Source organism: Myxocyprinus asiaticus, chromosome 4 (assembly GCF_019703515.2).
Source record: "Myxocyprinus asiaticus isolate MX2 ecotype Aquarium Trade chromosome 4, UBuf_Myxa_2, whole genome shotgun sequence".
Classification (NCBI taxonomy): Eukaryota; Metazoa; Chordata; class Actinopteri; order Cypriniformes; family Catostomidae; genus Myxocyprinus; species Myxocyprinus asiaticus.
In genome coordinates this window covers 23,172,160-23,194,158 of record NC_059347.1, presented here as the reverse complement: position 1 = coordinate 23,194,158, position 21,999 = coordinate 23,172,160, and the positions used below count along the sequence as shown (strand labels likewise).

Genomic DNA, 21,999 nt, shown 5'->3' with positions numbered 1-21,999 from the left:
CACGTTTGAGGCACTGTATGACTGTGTGTCATTTATGTTGTAGAAAAAAAAAAAACATCCACGTATCGTCAAGTAACGTTTACAGACTTTATTTTATTCATAAATCCAAAATTGCCATTATAAAAACCCATTGGAAAATCCAGAGGGAACCCATGGTGAACTCTCTTCTGGGTGTTTGGACTAAAAACTGAACAGCTCTATTTGGGAGAAAATAAAACAAAATATGCCTTTTACCCCGGGGGGCATTTAGCCCTGTTATACCCTATTATATAAAAAATAAATAAATAAATAAAATAACAAAAACAAATCCACATAATTTTTTTTTTCCTTGTTTTTATTTTAACTGCTGACATTAATGATTTTCCTATAAATGAATCACAGAGAAAGTACATTTTTACAAGGGCTGTCATATTGTCATTGGTATAATAAAAGATAATGGGCTAATTTCCGGCTGAGCACATGACAAATATTGAGTGGATGGAAATGTTATCAAAGTCTTTTCTTGTTATTTATAATATGACAGGTTTTTTGTGTGTGTGTATGTGTGTGTGTGTGTGTGATTATTCTCTATTACAAAGAACTGCCAGAACCACAACACATTAATGCAATGACACCGCAAAAACTTTACACAGTCTGTGGTACTTTGTGATCCATTTCATGGCTCTTGTTGAAGTAAATCTTCTTCAAATTATCCACTAAAATTTTCTCTTCGTCCTCTAGTGCTGCAGCATCTTGCATCTCCCATCTGCAATTCACCCAAACAGACAACAAATAGAAATAAAATAGTGTTAGCTTTACTTAACTCACTTAACTCTCCCTGTTGAGCAATCTTTAACTTTCTTCAAATTATGCATGATATGGTCTTATTGTGCGTAATTCATTAGAACATATTATTCTAAAGGAGAGAAAATTTTTTTGTCTTTATAATCTTTCATTATCATGTATTTGATGTCACTTAGGGCACACAGCCTACTAATAGCCAAACACTTTTTTAGGCATTCAGGTCTGGCTCCCTTCTGGAATGTACTGTAACACTCAGTTTCACAATCTAATCAATTGCAGATGGATAAAATCAAATTCCAATAAAAATATTTTTGAATAATGTGCTTCTCTCATCACATCACATACACTGGCGGCCAAAAGTTTGGAACAATGTACAGATTTTGCTCTTATGGAAAGAAATTGGTACTTTTATTCACCAAAGTGGCATTCAACTGATCACAATGTATAGTCAGGACATTAATAACGTGAAAAATTAGGATTACAATTTGAAAAAAAAAAAAAGAAAAAGAAAAAAAGAAACAACTATTTCAATGAGTTCTCATCAAAAAATCCTCCACGTGCAGCAATGACAGCTTTGCATTCTAGCTGTCAGTTTGTCCAGATACTCAGGTGACATTTCACCCCACGCTTCCTGTAGCACTTGCCATAGATGTGGCTGTCTTGTCAAGTACTTCACACGCACCTTACAGTCAAGCTGATCCCACAAAAACTCAATGGGGTTAAGATCCATAACACTCTTTTCCAATTATCTGTTGTCCAATGACTGTGTTTCTTTGCTCACTCTAACCTTTTCTTTTTGTTTTTCTGTTCAAAAGTGGCTTTTTCTTTTGCACCCGAGTCTTCTCTTTACTGTTGTACATGAAATTGGTGTTGAGCGGGTAGAATTCAATGAAGCTGTCAGCTGAGGACATGTGAGGCGTCTGTTTCTCAAACTAGAGACTCTGATGTACTTATCCTCTTGTTTAGTTGTACATCTGGCCTTCCACTTCTCTTTCTGTCCTTGTTAGAGCCAGTTGTCCTTTGTCTTTGAAGACTGTAGTGTATACCTTTGTATGAAATCTTCCGGTTTTTTGCTAATTTCAAGCATTGTATAGCCTTCATTCCTCAAAACAATGATTGACAGTCGAGTTTCTAGAGAAAGCTGTTTCTTTTTTTGCAATTTTTGACCTAATATTGACCTTAAGACATGCCAGTCTATTGCATACTGTGGCAACTCAAAAACAAAGACAATGTTAAGCTTCATTTAACAAACCAAATAGCTTTCAACTGTGTTTGATATAATGGCAAGTGATTTTCTAGTACCAAATTAGCACTTTAGAGAATTTGACAGAAGTCAAATGGTTTGCAAATGGTCTGCACTTATATAGTGCCTTTTTTAACCTTAGTGGTTCTACAAAGCATTTTACACTGTGTCTCATCCACCTATTCACACACACTCACATATAGTGCAAGGTGCTAGCTTGCCATTGGTAGCAACTTGGGGTTTGGTGTCTTGCCCAAGGACACTTTGGCATGTGGAATCATGTGGACCTGGAATTGAACCACTAACCCTGCAATTAGTGGACAACCCGCTCTACCACCTGAGCCACAGCTGTCCACGGGTGACTAGAACATTTAGAAACATTCATTGCCATATATACATTCACTTACTGTTTTTAAACTGAATGGTCCCTCTGGTAAATCATAGTTAAAAAAAAAAAAACATATCTCGTTGGTCACAGAACGGGTGACATTGTGGTACTAGCTTTAAGACACATACAATCCCAACATTAGCCAAGTCATAATAGAGTACTTGGTGAGACATGGTTTTACCTCTTTAAGATTTAGCAGATTAGTATCTTATTCAAAAGGATTTACAGATCATTAAACACAGCGATATTAGTCCTTAATTACTTTGCAAAAAGGTGCTTCAGAGATTCTGCTCTCGCAGAACATTCAATACAACAAGGCTGCAAAATGGTTTAAAAAGCTGCTATGTGAAAGAAACAAAAGATGTATAAATGAAAATCTGGCAAGAGAGAAGATTAGATCTATATAGAGCCCAATCACAGTTGTACTGTATGTTGATGCTTATTTATTTAAAGAACACCTTTTTAACATTTAACAAAGTTTGTGCATCTCCTCTTATCATTCTCTGTGTAAGGGCAAAGTGTCCATCAATGATGTATGGTGTCCATATATTCTGTTAGAGTACAAAAGCTTATCAAAGGGCTGGATCAACGCACATAAAGAAGGTGCTAATGTGGCGGCATTGATTGAGTTTCCACCTCAGTCATTGTGAATCTGTCTCTATCAGACAGGCTCTTTTCTCCTCTATGGATGGCAGTGTCACTGTGATAATTACAGTCTATATGGAGAGGATTTGTTTATGTAAATATGTGCGTTTGATGCATGGGGGCCTCTCGGGCATGTTTCCTATCAGAGCAGCATCTCTTTCTTACTGTCAGAGTCACCTTAACAGAGCCACTGAGCCTGAACCTGACAGCAACAGCCTTCCTCTACAGATGAGTGTGTGCTGTTTGTGTGAGTGTGTGTGCATTTTTCACATTCAGTTTCTGTCCTCCCTCACTTTCTTCCAGAGTCACAGTTAGCAAAGTTTTATTGATACTGTTAGCACACACACTATATTTTAAAAATGTATACAGCACTTATGGTACTGAAATAGACAATACAGAAAATAAATAAGGTGAAATGAATAAAGAAAATTAAAAAGGGTGAAGGTAAAACCAAGGGCGGATTATGGTCCTGCATAGCCCCAGGGCACCAGCCACTTTGGAGGCCCCATCTTGTCACAATTGTGAAATGTAATGTCCAAATCACACTAGAGCAAATAGTTTTCCTAAAAATTGGTGTCCTCATTTGGGGAAAGTGGGACTAAGGTGTGAAATTGTAAATATTACCAAGCTATAGAAAGTCAGATTTGTTTTAAACAAATTGTTTATTTTGTTTCCAGTAGTGTTGGTTATTCATGTTTTTGAGACATTACAGACATTACAGCTGATTTTCTATAAAGCTGCTTTGGAACAATGTGTATTGGGAAAAGCACAAATAAAAAACTATACAAATAAAAAATGATTCGACTTGATTTGACTTTTATATTGCAAGGTTTTTTTTTGTTTTTTTTTTCTACTTTGGCAACAAAATCTCAATGTTCTCTCTTTGCAATGTCAAACAAACAATTCATAGTCAGTGCTGAAGCATTTTACCAATCAGACATTAGCATAAATCATTCTAATTCAAAGTAATGGCCAGCATCATCCAATCACTGCCAGCCATGTCAAAATAAAATTTTACATTATACATTCTGAATCTATGTACTGATTGCCATTGTCCCATGTCTGCAAACATGTTGAGTGGTGCAAACATCATAGGATTTTAGGAGTATATGCACTTATCTGCATAGAACAGCAATAAGATGCTCACTTGCTCCCTATTTAGTGAATGATTTAACCTCCAGTGTGCTGTCTGTCTGCACTGGTCTCAGAACAGTTAGATATGCACCATTCTTTCATCCTAACTCCATATAAAGCCCCTGAAAGCAACATATTTCAGCTTTTGGAGGAACCCATTGATTCTCAATGTGATAATGCACAGTATTTTGCAGCATGGCGTTTTGCGATAAACTGCTAAAAAAAATAAAAATAAAAAATAATAATAATCATATCAGATGAAACTAGAGACCAGATGTAGTTTTGTTGGCGTTCTCCCAAAGACAAACTCAGCTATGATCTGTGCCATGTTGTTTTGTCGTAAGCCTGCATACATCGTAGTGGTGATGATTTTGACTTGATTCTTTTGATTCCGTTCACAAAAAAAGATCAGTCCAGATTTTTCATTGACCATTTTTGCAAGTTACGCCTTTGCGCCTGTATGTGGTGCCAAATGACGTCTTTTAATTAATTGCATGGAACCAAAAGCATTCATTCGTGATCACAACAAGTCTAATTATCCTTAATTTTTTATTTTTTTTGGATTTTCTCCCAAATTGGAATGCCCAATTCCCAATGTGCTTTTTAAGTCCTTGTGGTCATGTAGTGATTCGCCTCAGTCTGGGTGGTGGAGGACGAATCCCAGCTGCCTCCAAGTCTGAGACTGTCAACCCGTGCATCTTATCATGTGACTTGTTGAGCATGTTGCCACGGAGACATAGTGCGTGTGGAGGCTTCACACCATCCACCACGGCAACCACACCCAACTCACCAGGCACCCCACTGAGAACGAACCACATTATAGTGACCACGAGTTTGCTTAAGAGACCTGGCTGGAGTCACTCAGCACGCCCTGGGATTTGAACTAGCGAACTCTAAGGGTGGTAGCCAGCGTATTTTACCACTGAGCTACCCAGGTCCCCTTAATTATCCTTAATTAAAATTTGCATGTCTACAATTCTACTGAGAGACTTCAGCACTGCAGAGTGATTAATCATCATCAGCGTTTCCCAACAAATAACAACAAAATCTAAAATATCTATTATACTGTGAACTGCTGAGCATGACTTTTTATCAAGCTATATAAAAAAGACAACAATAGTAGCCAACAAAATAATCATAAGTTTCAATAATGCTCCTATATCATTGTAATGTGTGGTCATCTCTCACTTTTATTCATAATTAATCCGGCCCCTTCTCTTGTTGAACAAGATTGACGAAGTGAACGAACGACATGCACTGCAACTCCTCCTCTTGTTCAGATGGTTAGCAGATCGTTCATGAAGGAGATGACTGATCCATTAATGTCATTCGTGAACGAGTTTACCAGTACATTCAGTTTGTTCACGAGCAACATGACCGACTAGTTCAGTCAAGGGGTGTATTCGTTCAGTGGGTCAAACCTTTGATATGCTCCTTCACTACCCACTCTCAAATGCTATTGGCCGTGCTAAAGTCAGTCTTTAAAAGCAACACAAATGGAATTTGCATGTCTACAAATGAAGAAGACACTTTAAAAATTTGAGTTTAAACAAAATAACCATTTTCACCATTAATGGCAGGTCTTATTGTTTCTATATTTTGTCAAATGCTGGTCTTAACTTTTACCAAGACATAGAAAAAGTTAAAGAAAATCCTAAATGTCTTGCACTGTGCATCGAAGCACAACATTTCCATCCGTAATTCATGTCATTTTAACTGTACGTCTTCAGTCATTTTTACACATTCCTAAATAGGGGATTCTGTTTTGTGCATATAAACTTAGTGCATTTCACCCATTTCTCTCCTTGTTGAACACGATTGACGCACATGCCAAACTGAACGAATGATATGCCTCCTCTTGTTCAGTCAGTCAGCAGATCCTCATTCACAATCAAGCTGATTGAGTCATTCATTTCGAGTTTACCAGTACATTCAGTTCGTTCATTTACAAGTTTACCAGCCTTGTGTCTCAATCAGCTCCCTAGCTCCCTATGTCGTGAATCAGCATATCGTGAACACGAATTTGGGCACTGGTAAGGGTACTGATCCACTGAACATTGGGACATTTATGACTCAATCACCTGCGACAAACGAGCTCGCGCACTGAAGCGCAGCTGTTATTAATCAGCACCATCGTTGTATAAATTACACTATCGTTCATTTTCTTTAAAGATATTCAAACGTACAGTGTTATTATAACATATCAATGTCATAAATAAAGAAATAAAAATATATAGGAGTGTATTTTAAACCTTCTTTTAACAACTCAAATATTTAAAAGATTGTTTTACTTTCATGGTAATTATGAAAGAATTATTTAAAGAGAAAATAAGGCTTGGACTTCATAGTTTTACACTTGTGCTCATCATCTAACCACTTGTGAGACTTCAGAAGATATGACAACGTTTCATAGGGTAACATAGGGTGCATCTCAATCAGCTCCCCAGTTCAGTAGTCAGGGCACAGACCATTTGTAGGGCTGTCTCAATCGCAATATCTTTCCAGTGCACTGAAACGTCCCTAAAAAATCCCACTGTCACAGGTTAAGACTGTTGATGTTTTAAACTCTTACATGGACTTGACACCCACACACATGCACACACATACACTGATTTATGCCAGCATTCAACATCTTAATATATCAAAAATGTGTTGTGATCATTTGTGGTGTTTTTGTCCAAAGTAAGAGGTCATTGTGTTTATTGTTTATTTGTTTTCTTATACGTATTTTTCAGTTTAACATGTCTGTCATTTCAAATATCGTAAATTTTCAAATAATGGCACAACACATCATCATTTCAGTCAAATTACATTTATTTCTTGAACATGCCACCAAACCATCCATTTTGCTGTTACATTTTTGGTTCACATACTGCACAACCAAACTTTGCATCTGGTCTCAACTAGGGATGGGCGGATCGATCCTAAAATATCAATACTCCTGATACTGATGTTGTATCAAAAATATCGATCCTCACAAAAATATTGATTCTATTTTTTCTTTAATTTTTTTAAACTAGGGATTTTATTATTTGGTTACCATGAACTATAATCATAAGCATCAAAGTGAAATAAAAAGGATTAAGCTATATTAGCAAATACTTGTGCATTATGGGAAATATTTATTCTTCCACTCATCTTAACATGCATGCTGAAAGACACAAGCAGACAAGCGCTTGCGCCGTCACAAGGCTCGTTCAAACAAGAGGGAACAGTGCCTTGTAGAGGTAATAATAGAAAATCAGAAAAACAGCTTTTGGACAGTAGTGTAGTCTAGGGCATTCACAGGCATACCCTGCTTGCCCACCTATCTTTCTTAGGATTTTGTGTATGCCCACCTGAAATAAGTGATGATACGTGTGGCCACCAGAACGAGTAGTCTTTTGATCGGAACTATTTCAATCTACTAACGCGATGCCGCAGCACCGTTGAGTGAATTGTGTTTTTTATTTTATTTTCAAAAGTGTACAGAGATTCTCTCTAAATGCACACGGAGCTTCGGAAGCATAACTGATGGCACTGGCAAGACAGACAGCTCGACTAAGCTGATCCACCAATCAGAACATTCATTTCAGATGTGATTGGATATTTGTTAACCAATAATATTTTCTGTTTCATTAAGGGGCAGGGTGTTTCCAGCATTTGATGCACAAGCATCCCTGGAGTTACCATAATTTGCATTGTAAATTTATTTCCCTGCAAAACGCGAACACAGTATATACAGCTCTGGAAACAATTAAGAGACCACTCCAAATTTTTCTTAAATCAGCATCTCAACATGTATGGCTGCCAGTCCATTCCAGTGTCTGTTGAATTCCAACACAAGCACACCACATTCTACTTAATGAGGTACTGATTAGGTGATTACCTGAACCAAATCTTATTTAATAAGGAAAAGTATAAAAACCACTGCTGTGGTCATCAATATCCTCTTGTAATAGAACCAGCTGGATTGCAAAAACAGTGCTAGTAATACCTCAAAAGTAATTGGAATCAAAAAATAACTACTGACCATGCCAAAAGAGTTGAAAAGTATTCAGTGAGGAAAAGAAAGGTTCAACTCTGGCTTTACTGGCAGATGGATACAGTGAGCGTCAGGTTGCTTCCAAACTTAAAATTTCAAAGATGGCGGTTCATAAGAACAAGGTCAAGCAGTAAACATTGTGGACAACAAACTACAGACTGGCAGAAGGCAAAAATGACTCTTCACTGACAGGGATGACCGCCAACTCATTTGAATGTCACTCAACTACTGTAGGTTGACATCAAGTGACCTACAAAAAGAATGGCAAATGGCAGCTGAGGTGAAGTGCACGTCGAGGACGGTTCGAAACAGGCTCTTAGGGGCAGGACTGAAATCGTGCAAAGCTAGAAATAAGCCCTTCATCAATGAGAAGCAAAGAAGAGCCAGGCTGAGGTTTGCAAAAGACCATAAGGATTGGACCGTAGAGGACTGGAGTAAGATTATCATCTCTGATGAGTCCAATTTTCAGCTTTGACCAACACCTGGTCATCTAATGGTTAGATGGAGATCTGGAGAGGCCTACAAGCCACAGTGTCTCGCACCCACTGTGAAATTTGGTGGAGGATCAGTGATGATCTGGGAGTGCTTCAGCAAGACTGGAATCGGGCAGATTCGTCTTTGTGAAGGATGCATGTATCAAGCCACATACAAGGTTATCCTGGAAGAAAACTTGCTTCCTTCTGCTCTGACAATGTTCCCCAACTCTGAGGATTGTTTTTTTCCAGCAGGACAATGCTCCATGCCACACAGCCAGGTGTGGATGGAGGAGCACAAGATCAAGACACTGTTGTGGCCAGTCCAATCTTTCATAAATTCACAGTATGCCCACCTCTTCAGACAGTACTACACCACTGCCTCTGGAGTAAATTCATGCTAAAATAACAACATATCTAAAGGTGACATTTCTTATTTCTTATAATTGTGTGTAATTGTTGTTAATAAGTCATTAACAATAGTTAAACATGGTTTTACTACAGTAATATTATAGTAGTAACCATGGCTAATGTGTGGTAACTATGGTTTAACTAAATCCCATGGTTAAATTATAGTTACTGTAGTGAAACCATGGTTAATTTTTGTAAGGGTAAACAAAACAAAAGTCTAGTAATTTTCTGTTTAGGCTCACAAATATATATCTAAAAAAATATATAAGACTAAAAAATATATTTTAAATTACCCATTTTAATCCCAAGAAATCACAAAAAAATCAATTTGATAGAAGTATCAGTATTGGTATCGATGATATTGGACTTGAAATTATTTGTATCGGATCGAAAAGAAACTAAGTAATATCGCCCAACCCTAGCCTCAACCGGTTCTTAAAGCCACACCCCTAAAATTGGACCATACCATTTGTTAATGTTGTCAGAGGGGGGAAGTTATTAACAACTGGTTTTTGTCTTTAGTTTTGGTGTTAAATACTCCTTCTGTTAACAAATCTTGTATTGTCTGTTAGCATACTGGTTGCTTTGTCATTCGTTGTACTTTATTGTGTATATTTGATTGTTTTGTTTGTTTTCGTTCCTCCTTGTGGGAATTGGTTCATCCCGGGGGAGGAGCTAGACCCTTTAAAACAACACCTCTCTCATCGCTTTCAGTCTCAAATGACCGACTAGTACTAGTTCAGTGAAGGGGCATATTCGTTCAGAGGGTCGAACTAATGATATACTCCATCACAGCCCGTACTCAAATACTATTAGATCATGTTATAGTCAGCCTTTACAGTCATGAAAAGCAGTAGAGCTCATTGGCTTCGAAAGGGAGAGATGTCAGTGAACAAGAAATATGAGTCAGTGTGTTGACATACAAAACATCAATAAATCGAAAGTTTAACCCTTTACTGACAGCACAGTCTTCTGAACTGAGATCAGTCGGTTAAAATGAATTCAAATTATGCGTTGCCTTTAGTGAAGCCAAAATACCACATCCACGCATGTGTATGTGGGGTCCCATGAGGATAATGTGTTTAGAAGGTGTTTATTAGTGCTAAGGAAGAAAAAAAAAAGAAAAAAATAAAGAAAAAGAAACGGTAATCATTGCTTAATTTGATAAAATTGTCATTAGCACACATTCAGCTGCTGTTCATTTATCTACACTCAAAAAGACATATTTTAACAAAACAAAACAAATATACACTAACATATTTGTGTTTGAAAACGTATTGATTGTGCTAAGTTTATACAGTACCTCTCATCCACACCAGAACAGCATTTTTCTCCACTTAAAACATAGCACTTTGAAAATGCTCTCCTTTACCACATAATTTGGAAAACAATAACAATAGAAAACTGAAAACTGAGTTTTCAAAGGAAAGCAGATTAGTGTGAATGTGGCCCTAGTGGTGCCTACTGAGATGTTGACATTGTGCTCTGTCTCTCTTTCTCTCCATTACTGCATGACTGTACAAGACATATGTGCTAGCACAGAACCAAGTGCCACAATTGAAGGAAACAACACAGGAAAATGTCAAATGGCTTCAGTCTCTCATCTCTGGTCAGTCATTACTTCTGCACTACAAACAAATAACAAATAATGGAGAACACATGGAAAACACAATATTTACAAATGTCAGGGACGTGCTGAAATGAACGAGAGAGGGAAGGTGAAGACGCTAAAGGTTTTTTCAATGTTTAATTTTCAAATAGGATTAAGCAGAATGACATTTAGCTGAAGGTTACTCGCCCGGCGCTCGCCACCGTTGTCTTAGCTGATATTGATATTCAGATGGTGGTTTGCAGCTTGTCAGTGGGACAAACATGCTTGATGAATGAGGAAGCTAGCTACAGGGAAGTGTTAAGTGGAAATTTTAAAACAGGTCTTTTTTAGATGTTTGGTGGGGGGGTCTACTGAATGCATTCCTATAAAATTACCTACAGTAGTAAACACTTCAATAACATTTGTTTGTGTCCACCTAAGAGTAGTTTATCAATGTCAATGTAGCATCTATAACTTTCAGGCATACAGTATGGATGTGAACCTTCAAAGAAGAGTATAAAATCAAAATATGTCAATAAAGTGAAATTTTTTAGTCAGGCCATCAATCAAAAAGTACAGGTGTAATACCGCTGAGCCTGCTCTCAGTTTTTTACTATGTGACAAGACATGGTAATAAGTCAAAACTGAGCCTCTTTTTCATAGTAGTGAATATCTAATGTGTCCTCACTGAGTTTTAAGTCTTTTAATGTGTCCTGACAAATACTAAGTGTCAGCCAGGTAATTCAGATGGCTTCTCTATCTTAATAAGCCCAGTGTGATGTGGTCTTTCAGTCTTATTGCGCGGCTCATTTTTCATGCATTAATACCACTCTTGCTGACTCGGCTCGTCCTCTGTATAAAGAGCAGCCTACAAGCATTATGAACCATATATTTACTGATTCCATACAGTTTACCAGAAATCCTCTTGCTGACACCATCCAGATGTGTTTGCGTGCAAGTTGTGGTATCTGCATGGTTCTGTGCATATACCTACATCTGAGTCCCAATTTGCATACTTTTACTATGCTCTGAAAGTACTTCACTGGTAGGTGGAAATTACATGCACACTACTCTCCACATTTTAGTTTGTAAAAAGTATGGCCGCATTGGGACATACTATCAAATTATATAATTGCATCTTGATACCACAGACCACCTTCACAGACCATATTGTTTGGACTTGACATTAGGGCGTTTTCACACCTAGCTCATTTGAAACATTTGTTTCAGAACCTGGTGCATTTTCTCCCTTAGTTCCAGCCTGATCTCATGAAAATAACGTGACTGTGGCAACTGTGGCCAAAGTCCATTTTGAGGCAAATCAGTCCACTCGCCGGCCATCTTGAGAATGCTCCATGGCATTTTTAATGGATACAAGCGACACAAAAGTAAAGCTCCTATCATCTACTTGAATGGGGATAGACAGAAATTTCCTAAACAGTTAGTCAAGATTACGATCAAAAAACATATGTCAAATCAGCAGTGAAATCTGAAATCAGCAGTGAAATCTGACCATTGTATCATACATTGTGCTACTTTAGCTCAGATCGAGCTAAAAAACAAAACAATTTCAGGCTGGTCCAGCTAATGTAGATGCCTGTTTTCTAAAAGAAAAATTCTTTTCTTTTACCTAAAGAGCAGAACTTCCATTTCTACAGCCAGCATACTGGGTGTTCCAGCTTCTTTCATGCATTTAATACAAGTGATCTGTCTCAGGCTAACAGTCTTTGTTGTGGCCTAGCATTCATCACTATTTTTCTTGCACAAATGCAATACCAACACCCTTGTTTAATTCTGTTTCACTGCCATGGGCCAATTTTAAAATACAGACAGTGCAGATGAAAGTCATTTAATCTTGAAGCTAGCTACCTTCGCATTAGGATCTGCGTTAGTGGTCTCTCACAGGTCAAGCCTGAAAAGCAAACAGGGTAAAAGTCTCTGGCACTTCTATACATTGCTCCTATCACATTAAAGTCCGCCCTGCTCTGGGCTAGTTTCACAACCGTGTCTTGTACTGCATGAGCAGCCCCATTTAAGAGATGAGAGAAGGGAGAAGAACAAGCGGAGGCTATTAGATGAACTGTCAGTTAGTGTAGTGTTTTTCCTCACCTCTCCTTGTTTTTGGGTGAGCAGACTGCCAGCTCAGTCGCTGACAGGTACCCGTATTTGTTTAAATGTGCATCTGTCAAACAAAGAGCACTGTAACGCTCAACACAGGGTGAAAAGAAACGGTAGGCTGACAAGTCGCGCTAATCAGAGGCTTTGCACATACTAAGTGTCAAGATCAGAGAAGGCTCAGGACCCAAGCGTAGAGTTAAAATAAAGGAATTTATTAATACAAACAAAAGGGCAAAAATCAAACCAAAACTCCCACAAGGGGGAAAAACAAATATAAACAACCCCGTAGGGAAAAAACAACAAAGGAAGTAATCCGGGCTGGGGCAGAGGGCAGAGGGCAGCGGGGAACAGAACCGACCGGACCGGGTAGGGATAAACAGGACAGCAAACTAGACCGACCGACAGACTGACTGGAATTAACAAGCACACAAGACGAACTGGCACTGGAAAGCACACATGAGAAGACTAAAACAGGGAGAGAAATCAAACAGGTTAACACATGGCAGGTGTGACTAATAAACTGATAATGGGCAAACAAGTAGGCGGGGTATGACGCAAGTCAGAGAGACAAGCAGCAATGCAGAAACAAAACAAAGCCACATGCTCTCACAAGACACAAAACACCCGAATGGCATGAACACACATCATGCCATCCGACAAACAAGATGAGAGAATGAGTAGCAACGGCAAATAAAGCGATGCCATGCATTCTCACACTAAGCAAAATCTGAGCGTACATCGCGAGGCAAACACCACACGATGCACACAACAGGCGACAAAAACAAGACAGGACACCTGTGCGAGAGTTCGGCCACACACAAACCCGAAACCTCAGACCGAAATGACTGAACCTCAGCACAACGTGAAGACAGCTCAAGACCCGGGCACGCAGCACAAAGCGAGCGCAGTGCAAAGCAAGCACAACATGCGACCACAGTCACGAGAGACAGACAGAACATGAAGCATGAGTGTCCGGATCCCGACACATACCAAAACTGAACCAAACAGGGAAGTCAGGATCCAGACACCATGCTCCGGACATAAAAAAAGACAGCTTACGACCCGGGTGTGCAGCGTAACGCAAGTGCAACGCGAGGCGCACCCGTGTTCGTAAGAGACAGACAAACTATTGACGAGTGCATGCCACCAAGATAACATAAGCGCGATGTACTCACGTCAATAACATGGAGCATGATTGTCCGGATCCCGACACAGACCGATACCGTACCAGACAGGAAGTCAGGATCCATACATCATGCTCCGAACATGAAACATGAGACCAACAGAGGAGCGCATGGCAGGGAACTAACCATTGAACACGCGCTCACACAGAGACAGAAAATGAAACACGAGAATCACATGGGACGATGATATCATGGTCCTGTCAGTCAAAAACCCAGGCTGACACAATGACAGGACCGTGGCAATGACAGGGGAACGACCTCCTTGGACGTGGGCGCTGGCAGCAGCAGGGGAATGGCCTCCATGGCCGTGGGCACTGGCAACAGCAAGGGAACAGCCTCCGTGGCCGCTGGCAGCAGCAGGGGAACGGCCTACATGGCCATGGGCGCTGGCAGCAGCAGGGGAACAGCCTCCGTGGCTGCTGGCAGCAGCAGGGGAACGGCCTACGTGGCTGTGAGCACTGGCAGCAGCAGGGGAACAGCCTCCGTGGATGCTGGCAGCAGCAAGGGAATGGCCTAAGTGGCCATGGGTGCTGACAGCAGCAGGGGAACAGCCTCTGTGGCCGTGGGCACTGGTAGCAGCAGGGGAACGGCCTCCGTGGCCGTGAGCGTGACAGCAGCAGGGGAACAATCTCTGCAGCTGTGGGCACTGACAGCAGCAGGGGAATGGCCTCCGTGGCCATGAGCGCTGACAGTGGCAGGGGAACAGCCTCCGTGGCCGTGGATGCTAGCAGCGGCAGGGAAATGGCCTCCATGGCCGTCAATGCTCTCAGCGACTGAGGAGTAGGTGCACTTCTCCTCCTCCTCCTCCTCTTCCGGGCAGTGAGGAGCACTGCTGCTGTAGCAGCCACTGTCTCCTGGTGGTCAGTAGCGGGGAACGGCCACTGCCTCCAGGCAGCTGGTAGCAGGAACGGTCGAACTGACAAACAAGATTCTAGAATGAGCAATGCCAAAAAGCATGATTCCACGCATTCTCACACTAAGCAAAACCTGAGCGTAGATCGCGAGGCAAACGGCACACGATGCACACACCCGAAACCTCAGACCGAAGTGACCAAATGTCAGCACAATGTGAAGACAGCTCGCGACCCGGGCGCGCAGCGCAAAGTGAGCGCAATGCATGTCTGCAGTCGCGAGAGACAAACAGAACATGGAGCATGAATGTGCGGATCCCGACACAGACCGAAACTGAACCAGACAGGGAAGTCAGGATCCAGATCCATCATAACCCAAACCTAAATATTTAAAGTGCTCAACTTTGTGAAAAGGCCAGGGATTTCCATGCATGCCACAGAGGAGAGGAGATGTTCTGGGGGACAGAGAGAGCTTCAAATAGGGACTAGCAGTTCTGGCCTTGCCCTAGGATGTGAGGAATCCAGTTAATTTCATGCTTATGGCTTGCCCTTTGGAAACCACGGTGGTGCTCTGCAGAGCTGGGACTCAGGAAAAGGTTGTTCAAATACCTACAAATGTGAAAAGGACTGTGGAATACAGAAATGTTTGAGCCAGTTAGGCATGACTGCAAGAATACTATTATATCAAAACACTTTTCAAGGAAGACCCTATGAAATCAAAATGTTAATTTTGTGGCTTTCAGTCCATGTCTGTTTGCTTTGATGTGGTCTTTATACTAGTCTATTCCTAAAAGTTGACAGGAATAACTTTAAGAATTTATGCTCATTTAAAATGTATGGTCTTTATAGTCTCTTGTAGGACAATAAACAAAATACATTGAGGACTCTTGCAATGCACAAATCTGTGTCCAATAAAATACTCACTAGAATTAAACTTCCATTCCCCTAAATTATAAAAACAAAAAGGGATAATTTTAATTAATTTAATCATTTATAAGATATGAGTAAAAATTAAAAAAAATAAAAAATCTAGATGCACTGAAGGTATTGCTCTAACTGCAGAGCTACATGTGTCGCTTATTTATTTTTGGACACTCGAAAATGGACAATTAGACATTTTTCTTTTCATGTTAAAAAATAAAAGGCACATTTTAGTTTCAACATTATTTGCACTTCAGATCTTTGTTTTGTTGGACAAGAAATACTAGCTTCATACCATTTGATCTACCTTTGGTTTTCAACCATTGAAAATGGGTAAGCCAGATTTAGAGGCCCATAACTCTGGGGTTTAACCATATATAGGGCCTTACAAATGAAGATACATAAAATAAAGTTGTTCTGAACCAAAATCTAAAATTATATTAAGATATCTTTTATACTTCTGGAGTTATAGGCACTCCAACACTGGCAAAAACAACACTTGTTTGTTTCCTTTATTTGAACTCACAATTGGCATAATGCAACAAGGGGTGCTGCGGTCAACTGATTTTAGAAATAGACCAACCAGTTTCTGTGTAAAAAATAAATACTGATGCTGCCATCATTTTGCAATAATTTTTGACCTGTAGGTTTGCTCCAAATTCATGTGCAAATAATCGTAATTTTGATCACCCTTTACAAAATAATGGATTTCTCAGTAAATATTGATCCATGCCACTTAATAGTTTGGTTTTCATCAACATTTATGTTTATCTTTCTTCAGAAAAAGTATAAACTTAAAAAAAAAAACTTTCTGAAATGTGATTTACTTGACATGGAGTAACCCATTTTAAGGTGCCAGGAGGGCTCATAATTATTGACAAAAACTGCATAATAAATGTTAGATAGTGAAATAAAACATCAGTATTGTATTATATTAACGTAAGCTATATATCTATAACACTGTTGTTGCCAGCTTATTCCAAGAACACCCACAGTGCACCCACATACTCCATCAGCAACTGTTTTTCTTTCCTTGCTACTCTCCATCACCTCGCTCCAAGCCTTCTCATCCATCATCTCTCCTCCCCACCCTCCTCTTCCACTCTGATCTCTCAAGCACAAACGCCACCACAACAGCACTGGCAGGCCGGCAGGCAGGCCAGACCCGGTACCTCCGGAGTGTAGGGGAGCGTGAAAGAGAGACCAAGCGGCAGAGCAAGTGATCAAAGGACTACAGACAGCTCTTCCAGCTGCTGCCCTTGAAACAGCAAGCAAAAAGGTCTCACATCTATGCCGTGGCTATAAACTCTCAATCACTCCACCTCTGATTAGTCCTGAAACATCAGAGTACATGGCCAGCACCGAAGAACCTGACCCAAAGCTGGAAGCGTTAACCTCATCGTGCCATGCTGTGTGCTGTGGACCTATTGAGCTGTGACACTTTGTGGTGTATCAAAGGTTGGATGATTAATTTATTTGGTGTGTTTTGATAATCTGGTGAGGAATAGCAGTTTAGAGTATCTGCACCTATTATTCCACAAAATGAGAGTGTAGAAATATTGGCCTTGTCCAAAAATTAGTTTTAAGCCCTTGCTTTGCGGTCACAATGCGCTACCCTTCTGAATCATAGAAATGACAAATGGGATACCCATCAGTCTCATGGATGTAACGGACAATGGCAGGCAAAGGCCATGAGACCGGAAGTCCACATCAAAAGGGGTCAAAAAATAACAAAATGGAAAACACACGTAGTACAATATTATAGGGTATTTTGATATATGAATGCTATTGTCTGATTACCTTACATTTAAATCAAGTTACTTAAATGATACAGTAAGATACTTCATATAATATCATGGTTTTGACATTATGGTAGTGTCAAAAAACAAAACAAAACATGATATTACAAATATGTTTCATATACATATTATATATATATATATATATATATATATATATATATATATATATATATATATATATATATATATATTCCAGAAGTTTGGAATAATGTACAGATTTTGCTCTTATGGAAAGAAATTGGTACTTTTATACACCAAATTGGCATTCAACTTATCACAATATATAGTCAGGACATTCATAACGTGAAAAATTACTATTACAATTTGAAAAAATATGTTCAGAACTTAAACTACTTCAAAGAGTTCTCATCAAAAAACCCTCCATATGCAGCAATGACAGCTTTGCAGATCCTTGGCATTCTAGCTGTCAGTTTGTCCAGATACTCAAGTGACATTTCACCCCACACTTCCTGTAGCACTTGCCATAGATGTGGCTGTCTTGTCAGGGACTTCTCACGCACCTTACAGTCAAGCTGATCCCACAAAAGCTCAATGGGGTTAAGATCAATAACACTCTTTTCCAATTATCTGTTGTCCAATGTCTGCTTCTTTGCCCACTCTAACCTTTTCTTTTTGTTTTTCTGTTTCAAAATTGGCTTTTTCTTTGCAAATCTTCCCATAAGTCCTACACCCCTGAGTCTTCTCTTTACTGTTGTACATGAAACTGGTGTTGAGCGGGTAGAATTCAATGAAGCTGTCAGCTGAGGACATGTGAGGCGTCTATTTCTCAAACTAGAGACTCTGATGTACTTATCCTCTTGTTTAGTTGTACATCTGGCCTTCCACATCTCTTTCTGTCCTTGTTAGAGCCAGTTGTCCTTTGTCTTTGAAGACTGTAGTGTACACCTTTGTATGAAATCTTCAGTTTTTTTGCTAATTTCAAGCATTGTATAGCCTTCATTCCTCAAAACAATTACTGACTGACGAGTTTCTAGAGAAAGCTATTTCTTTTTTTTGTCATTTTTGACCTAATATTGACCTTAAGACATGCCAGTCTATTGCATACTGTGGTAACTCAAAAACAAACACAAAGACAATGTTAAGCTTCATTTAACAAACCAAATAGCTTTCAACTGTGTTTGAGATAATATATACACACACTGGTGGCCAAAAGTTTGGAATAATGTACAGATTTAGCTGTTTTGGAAGGAAATTGGTACTTCAATTCACCAAAGTGGCATTCACCTAACCACAAAGTACAGTCAGGACATTACTGATGTAAAAAACAGCACCATCACTATTTGAAAAAAGTCATTTTTGATAAAATCTAGACAGGCCCCATTTCTAGCAGCCATCACTCCAACACCTTATCCTTGAGTAATCATACTAAATTGCTAATTTGGTACTAGAAAATCACTTGCCATTATATCAAACACAGTTGAAAGCTATTTGGTTTGTTAAATGAAGCTTAACATTGTCTTTGTGTTTGTTTTTGCTGTGACTACCTACGGCACTCGGCCTGTGGCCGAATCACAGCGGTGCTGATGTAGGGCCATACTGCTCTCTTGCTCGTGTGATATTGCTTATATATATATATATATATAAAACATATTTGTAATATCATGTTTTGTTTTTCGACACTACCATAATGTCAAAACCTTGATATTATATGAAGTACCTTACTGTTCCATTTAAGTAACTTGATTTAAAAGTAAGGCAATCAAACAGTAGCATGCATATATAAAAATACCCTATACTACTGATACAAAATATTGTACTAAGTGTGTTTTCCATTTTGTTATTTTTTGGCCACCACTTGATGTGGACTTCCGGTCTCATGGCCTTTGCTTGCCTTTGTCCATTGTAGTAAATGCAAAATGAACATAATGAACAATTTTAAGCCCATTTTTGAAAATAAATATTAACCAAGATCAATAAATGAAGTAAAAAATATTGTTCATTGATAATTAACAATACGTAATGCATTAACTAATGTTAACAAACAGAACCCTAGCGTATAGTGTTACCCCAAATTATTTTATGGTAATACCATGGTACTTTTTTTGTAAGGAGAGCTACAACAACTATTCTCAAAATCAAGTAAGTCTGAACACACTAATTAATTGCATGTAGGCATATTTACTAACTGCTCATGTACTTATTTTGGAGTAAACAAAGGAGATAAAAGGATCTCTCAGAGCAGTCTTTATCAGATCGTCATTGCATAAATGAGAGCAAAGCCTGTTCCAAAGCCTGGGAGACAGTTCCCAGAGAGTGTATGCACTCTTGTTAAGAGGCCAAGAGACATTGATCATGCATGGTCGCCCTCCAAGTGGCGACTTCGTTCAAACACACCCAGTTCTTAACCTCCACTGCAGTTTGTCAAATAAAGCCACAGCAGTGCTCTGTTTGCCATTGACTCTGTCTCTTGTCAAGAGTGCACTCTCCTTGTCTGGATGACACCACTCACAGAAATAGCAGCCCCTGAGTCACTGCTCAGGACAACATCACTTGAGCTAAATCATTAGCCCTCTTAGTCATAACCCTGCTAGATTGGCCCTGACAAGTTTGAAGCTTCTACAACTAGTTCTTATCCAAGCAGTTTGTATGTACATACTTGGTGTGTTACTAATGCTAATTAGAACTAACTTATAGTAAGCTAAATAGTTAGTAAACAAGGTAAGCCATTGAATTTTATGATGTTTGGTGAAACAGACAGAAATGGTCTTCCTGTCATAACACACACACACACACACACACTCAACTAACAAGCAGCAGCACAAGACACCTGCTGATGGCTAAAGCAAGCCTCTGGGTCTCAGGGATCAAGCAGCTCCGTGGAGGCAATCAGTCTTCCCTGACAGGCTCTCGATGCACCCCAACAGCAGTATGACAGCTCTTATTTTATCACAGAGGGACCTGTCGACATACCACCTCACCCTGTACTAGCAAACCCTCGGTTGCTGTAGCTCCCAAAGCCACCCCAGCCTTGGAAAGCCGTGGCCTTATAAATGAATGAACAAAGCTTTGTATTTATAAACACACACACACATTCTCACACATAGACGCAAGTCGAGTTGTTTCTCACTGCTCCCAGCTGAGTGCGGCAACAAAAAGAGATCCATCCTGATTTCACCTAGATACGCCTCTAAGATGTAGGCTATCATTTATTCAACAGACTCCCTTTGTAAGTGATGCATATTTTAAGTGTAAAACACACTGAGACACGCATGCATACGCTCACAGGGGAGAACCAGTCATGAGTGACGCTAGTAGTGCGGAAACATAAATATGTTGATACGGTGAAACTTTTCTTGGCCTTTTTTTGGGGAAAGTAATTCATCTTATTCCCTGTGTTTTGAATTTGCATCAGTTGCCACCTTTACAACATCATAACCGAAGAGGAGGATGTGCTATGATACGGGAAAATAACCACTACTCTGGGAGCCAGAGCTACACTATATTCAAAAGCAACTCAAGGCTCAATCAATGGTTGTGTGAACTTCATTACGATGTCATTGCTCTTCTGTTTCCTGCTATAACAACAGCTCATATCTCCACTCCACTGAGAGTGGCTGGCGGTCAGGGGAAGTCACAGTACAGAGGTGTGCATGGCAGCGGTCACCGTAATGACATGATTAGTTAATAGTCTTGGCGCTTGGGTATTTTGCCTGTCAGGCCTGGAGTGAACTGATTACCCGGTAAATCCATTGATCTCCAATTCCCTTGCCAAACTCACAGCAGGGTGTGGTGATCTCCGAGCAAAAAGCTAGCCTTTTCAACTTTGCAAAGGGGTCTAAGTCAAATCTGATCACAGCTCAGCACTCTTACCATTTCAAACGACTCATATTTTCCCCACACTAATGGAAGTTTTGGGGTGTTTGGGAGATAAATAAGTCAATCCTATTACCTCATTTAATATCAAATGCCATCTAATTATTGCTGTGTATGTTTTCAAACACTGCACAGTTTTCGTTATGCTTGCCCCCTAATCTAGAGATGCCTATCGGCTGCCATTTTCTTTTCCCTCTTATAATGAAATACTTTGCCCCTCTACATAAAGTGACCGAGCTGTGGGCTAGATAAGCAATGCATGCATTTGAACTTCTGTAACACTCCACTTACCTTGAGGGGATTTGCAGCAATGTGGAGGAGGTTTTCAAGGCTTTTTCTACAGACAAATGCCATTCTTGAGGACACTAAGAGGGAATACGCCTCTTCTACATATAGTACAGGTCTTACAATAAATGAAAAGCTTTTCAAATATTTTTTCACAATTTAAAATTTTCAAAACAAAAAACAAAAACTAACTTTTATTTACATGCTATAATATTGAAAATACATACACTACAGTACATATTAGGGTTAAATTGTGATTTTATAGGTGGGGGGAACCCTAAAATGTGGTGGTGATTAAGATTTTATTTTGTA

The 21,999-nt window shown here is 39.5% G+C and overlaps 2 protein-coding genes across 2 annotated transcripts in view; both read right to left on the bottom strand.

Annotated features, from left to right (window-relative positions):
* Positions 1 to 173: 173 nt before the first annotated feature.
* LOC127432183 (uncharacterized protein KIAA0825-like) overlaps positions 174 to 21,999 on the bottom strand; it is a 216,203-nt gene continuing 194,377 nt past the window's right edge. The window contains exon 20 of the mRNA XM_051683056.1: positions 174 to 745. Coding sequence (XP_051539016.1) covers positions 625 to 745 — 121 coding nt within the window. The 3' untranslated portion in view covers positions 174 to 624. The remainder of the gene's footprint in view (positions 746 to 21,999) is intronic.
* LOC127432191 (multiple C2 and transmembrane domain-containing protein 1-like) overlaps positions 18,916 to 21,999 on the bottom strand; it is a 491,532-nt gene continuing 488,448 nt past the window's right edge. Inside the window, exon 23 of the transcript XR_007895716.1 lies at positions 18,916 to 18,934. The gene's annotated coding sequence lies outside the window, so the exon portion shown is untranslated. The remainder of the gene's footprint in view (positions 18,935 to 21,999) is intronic.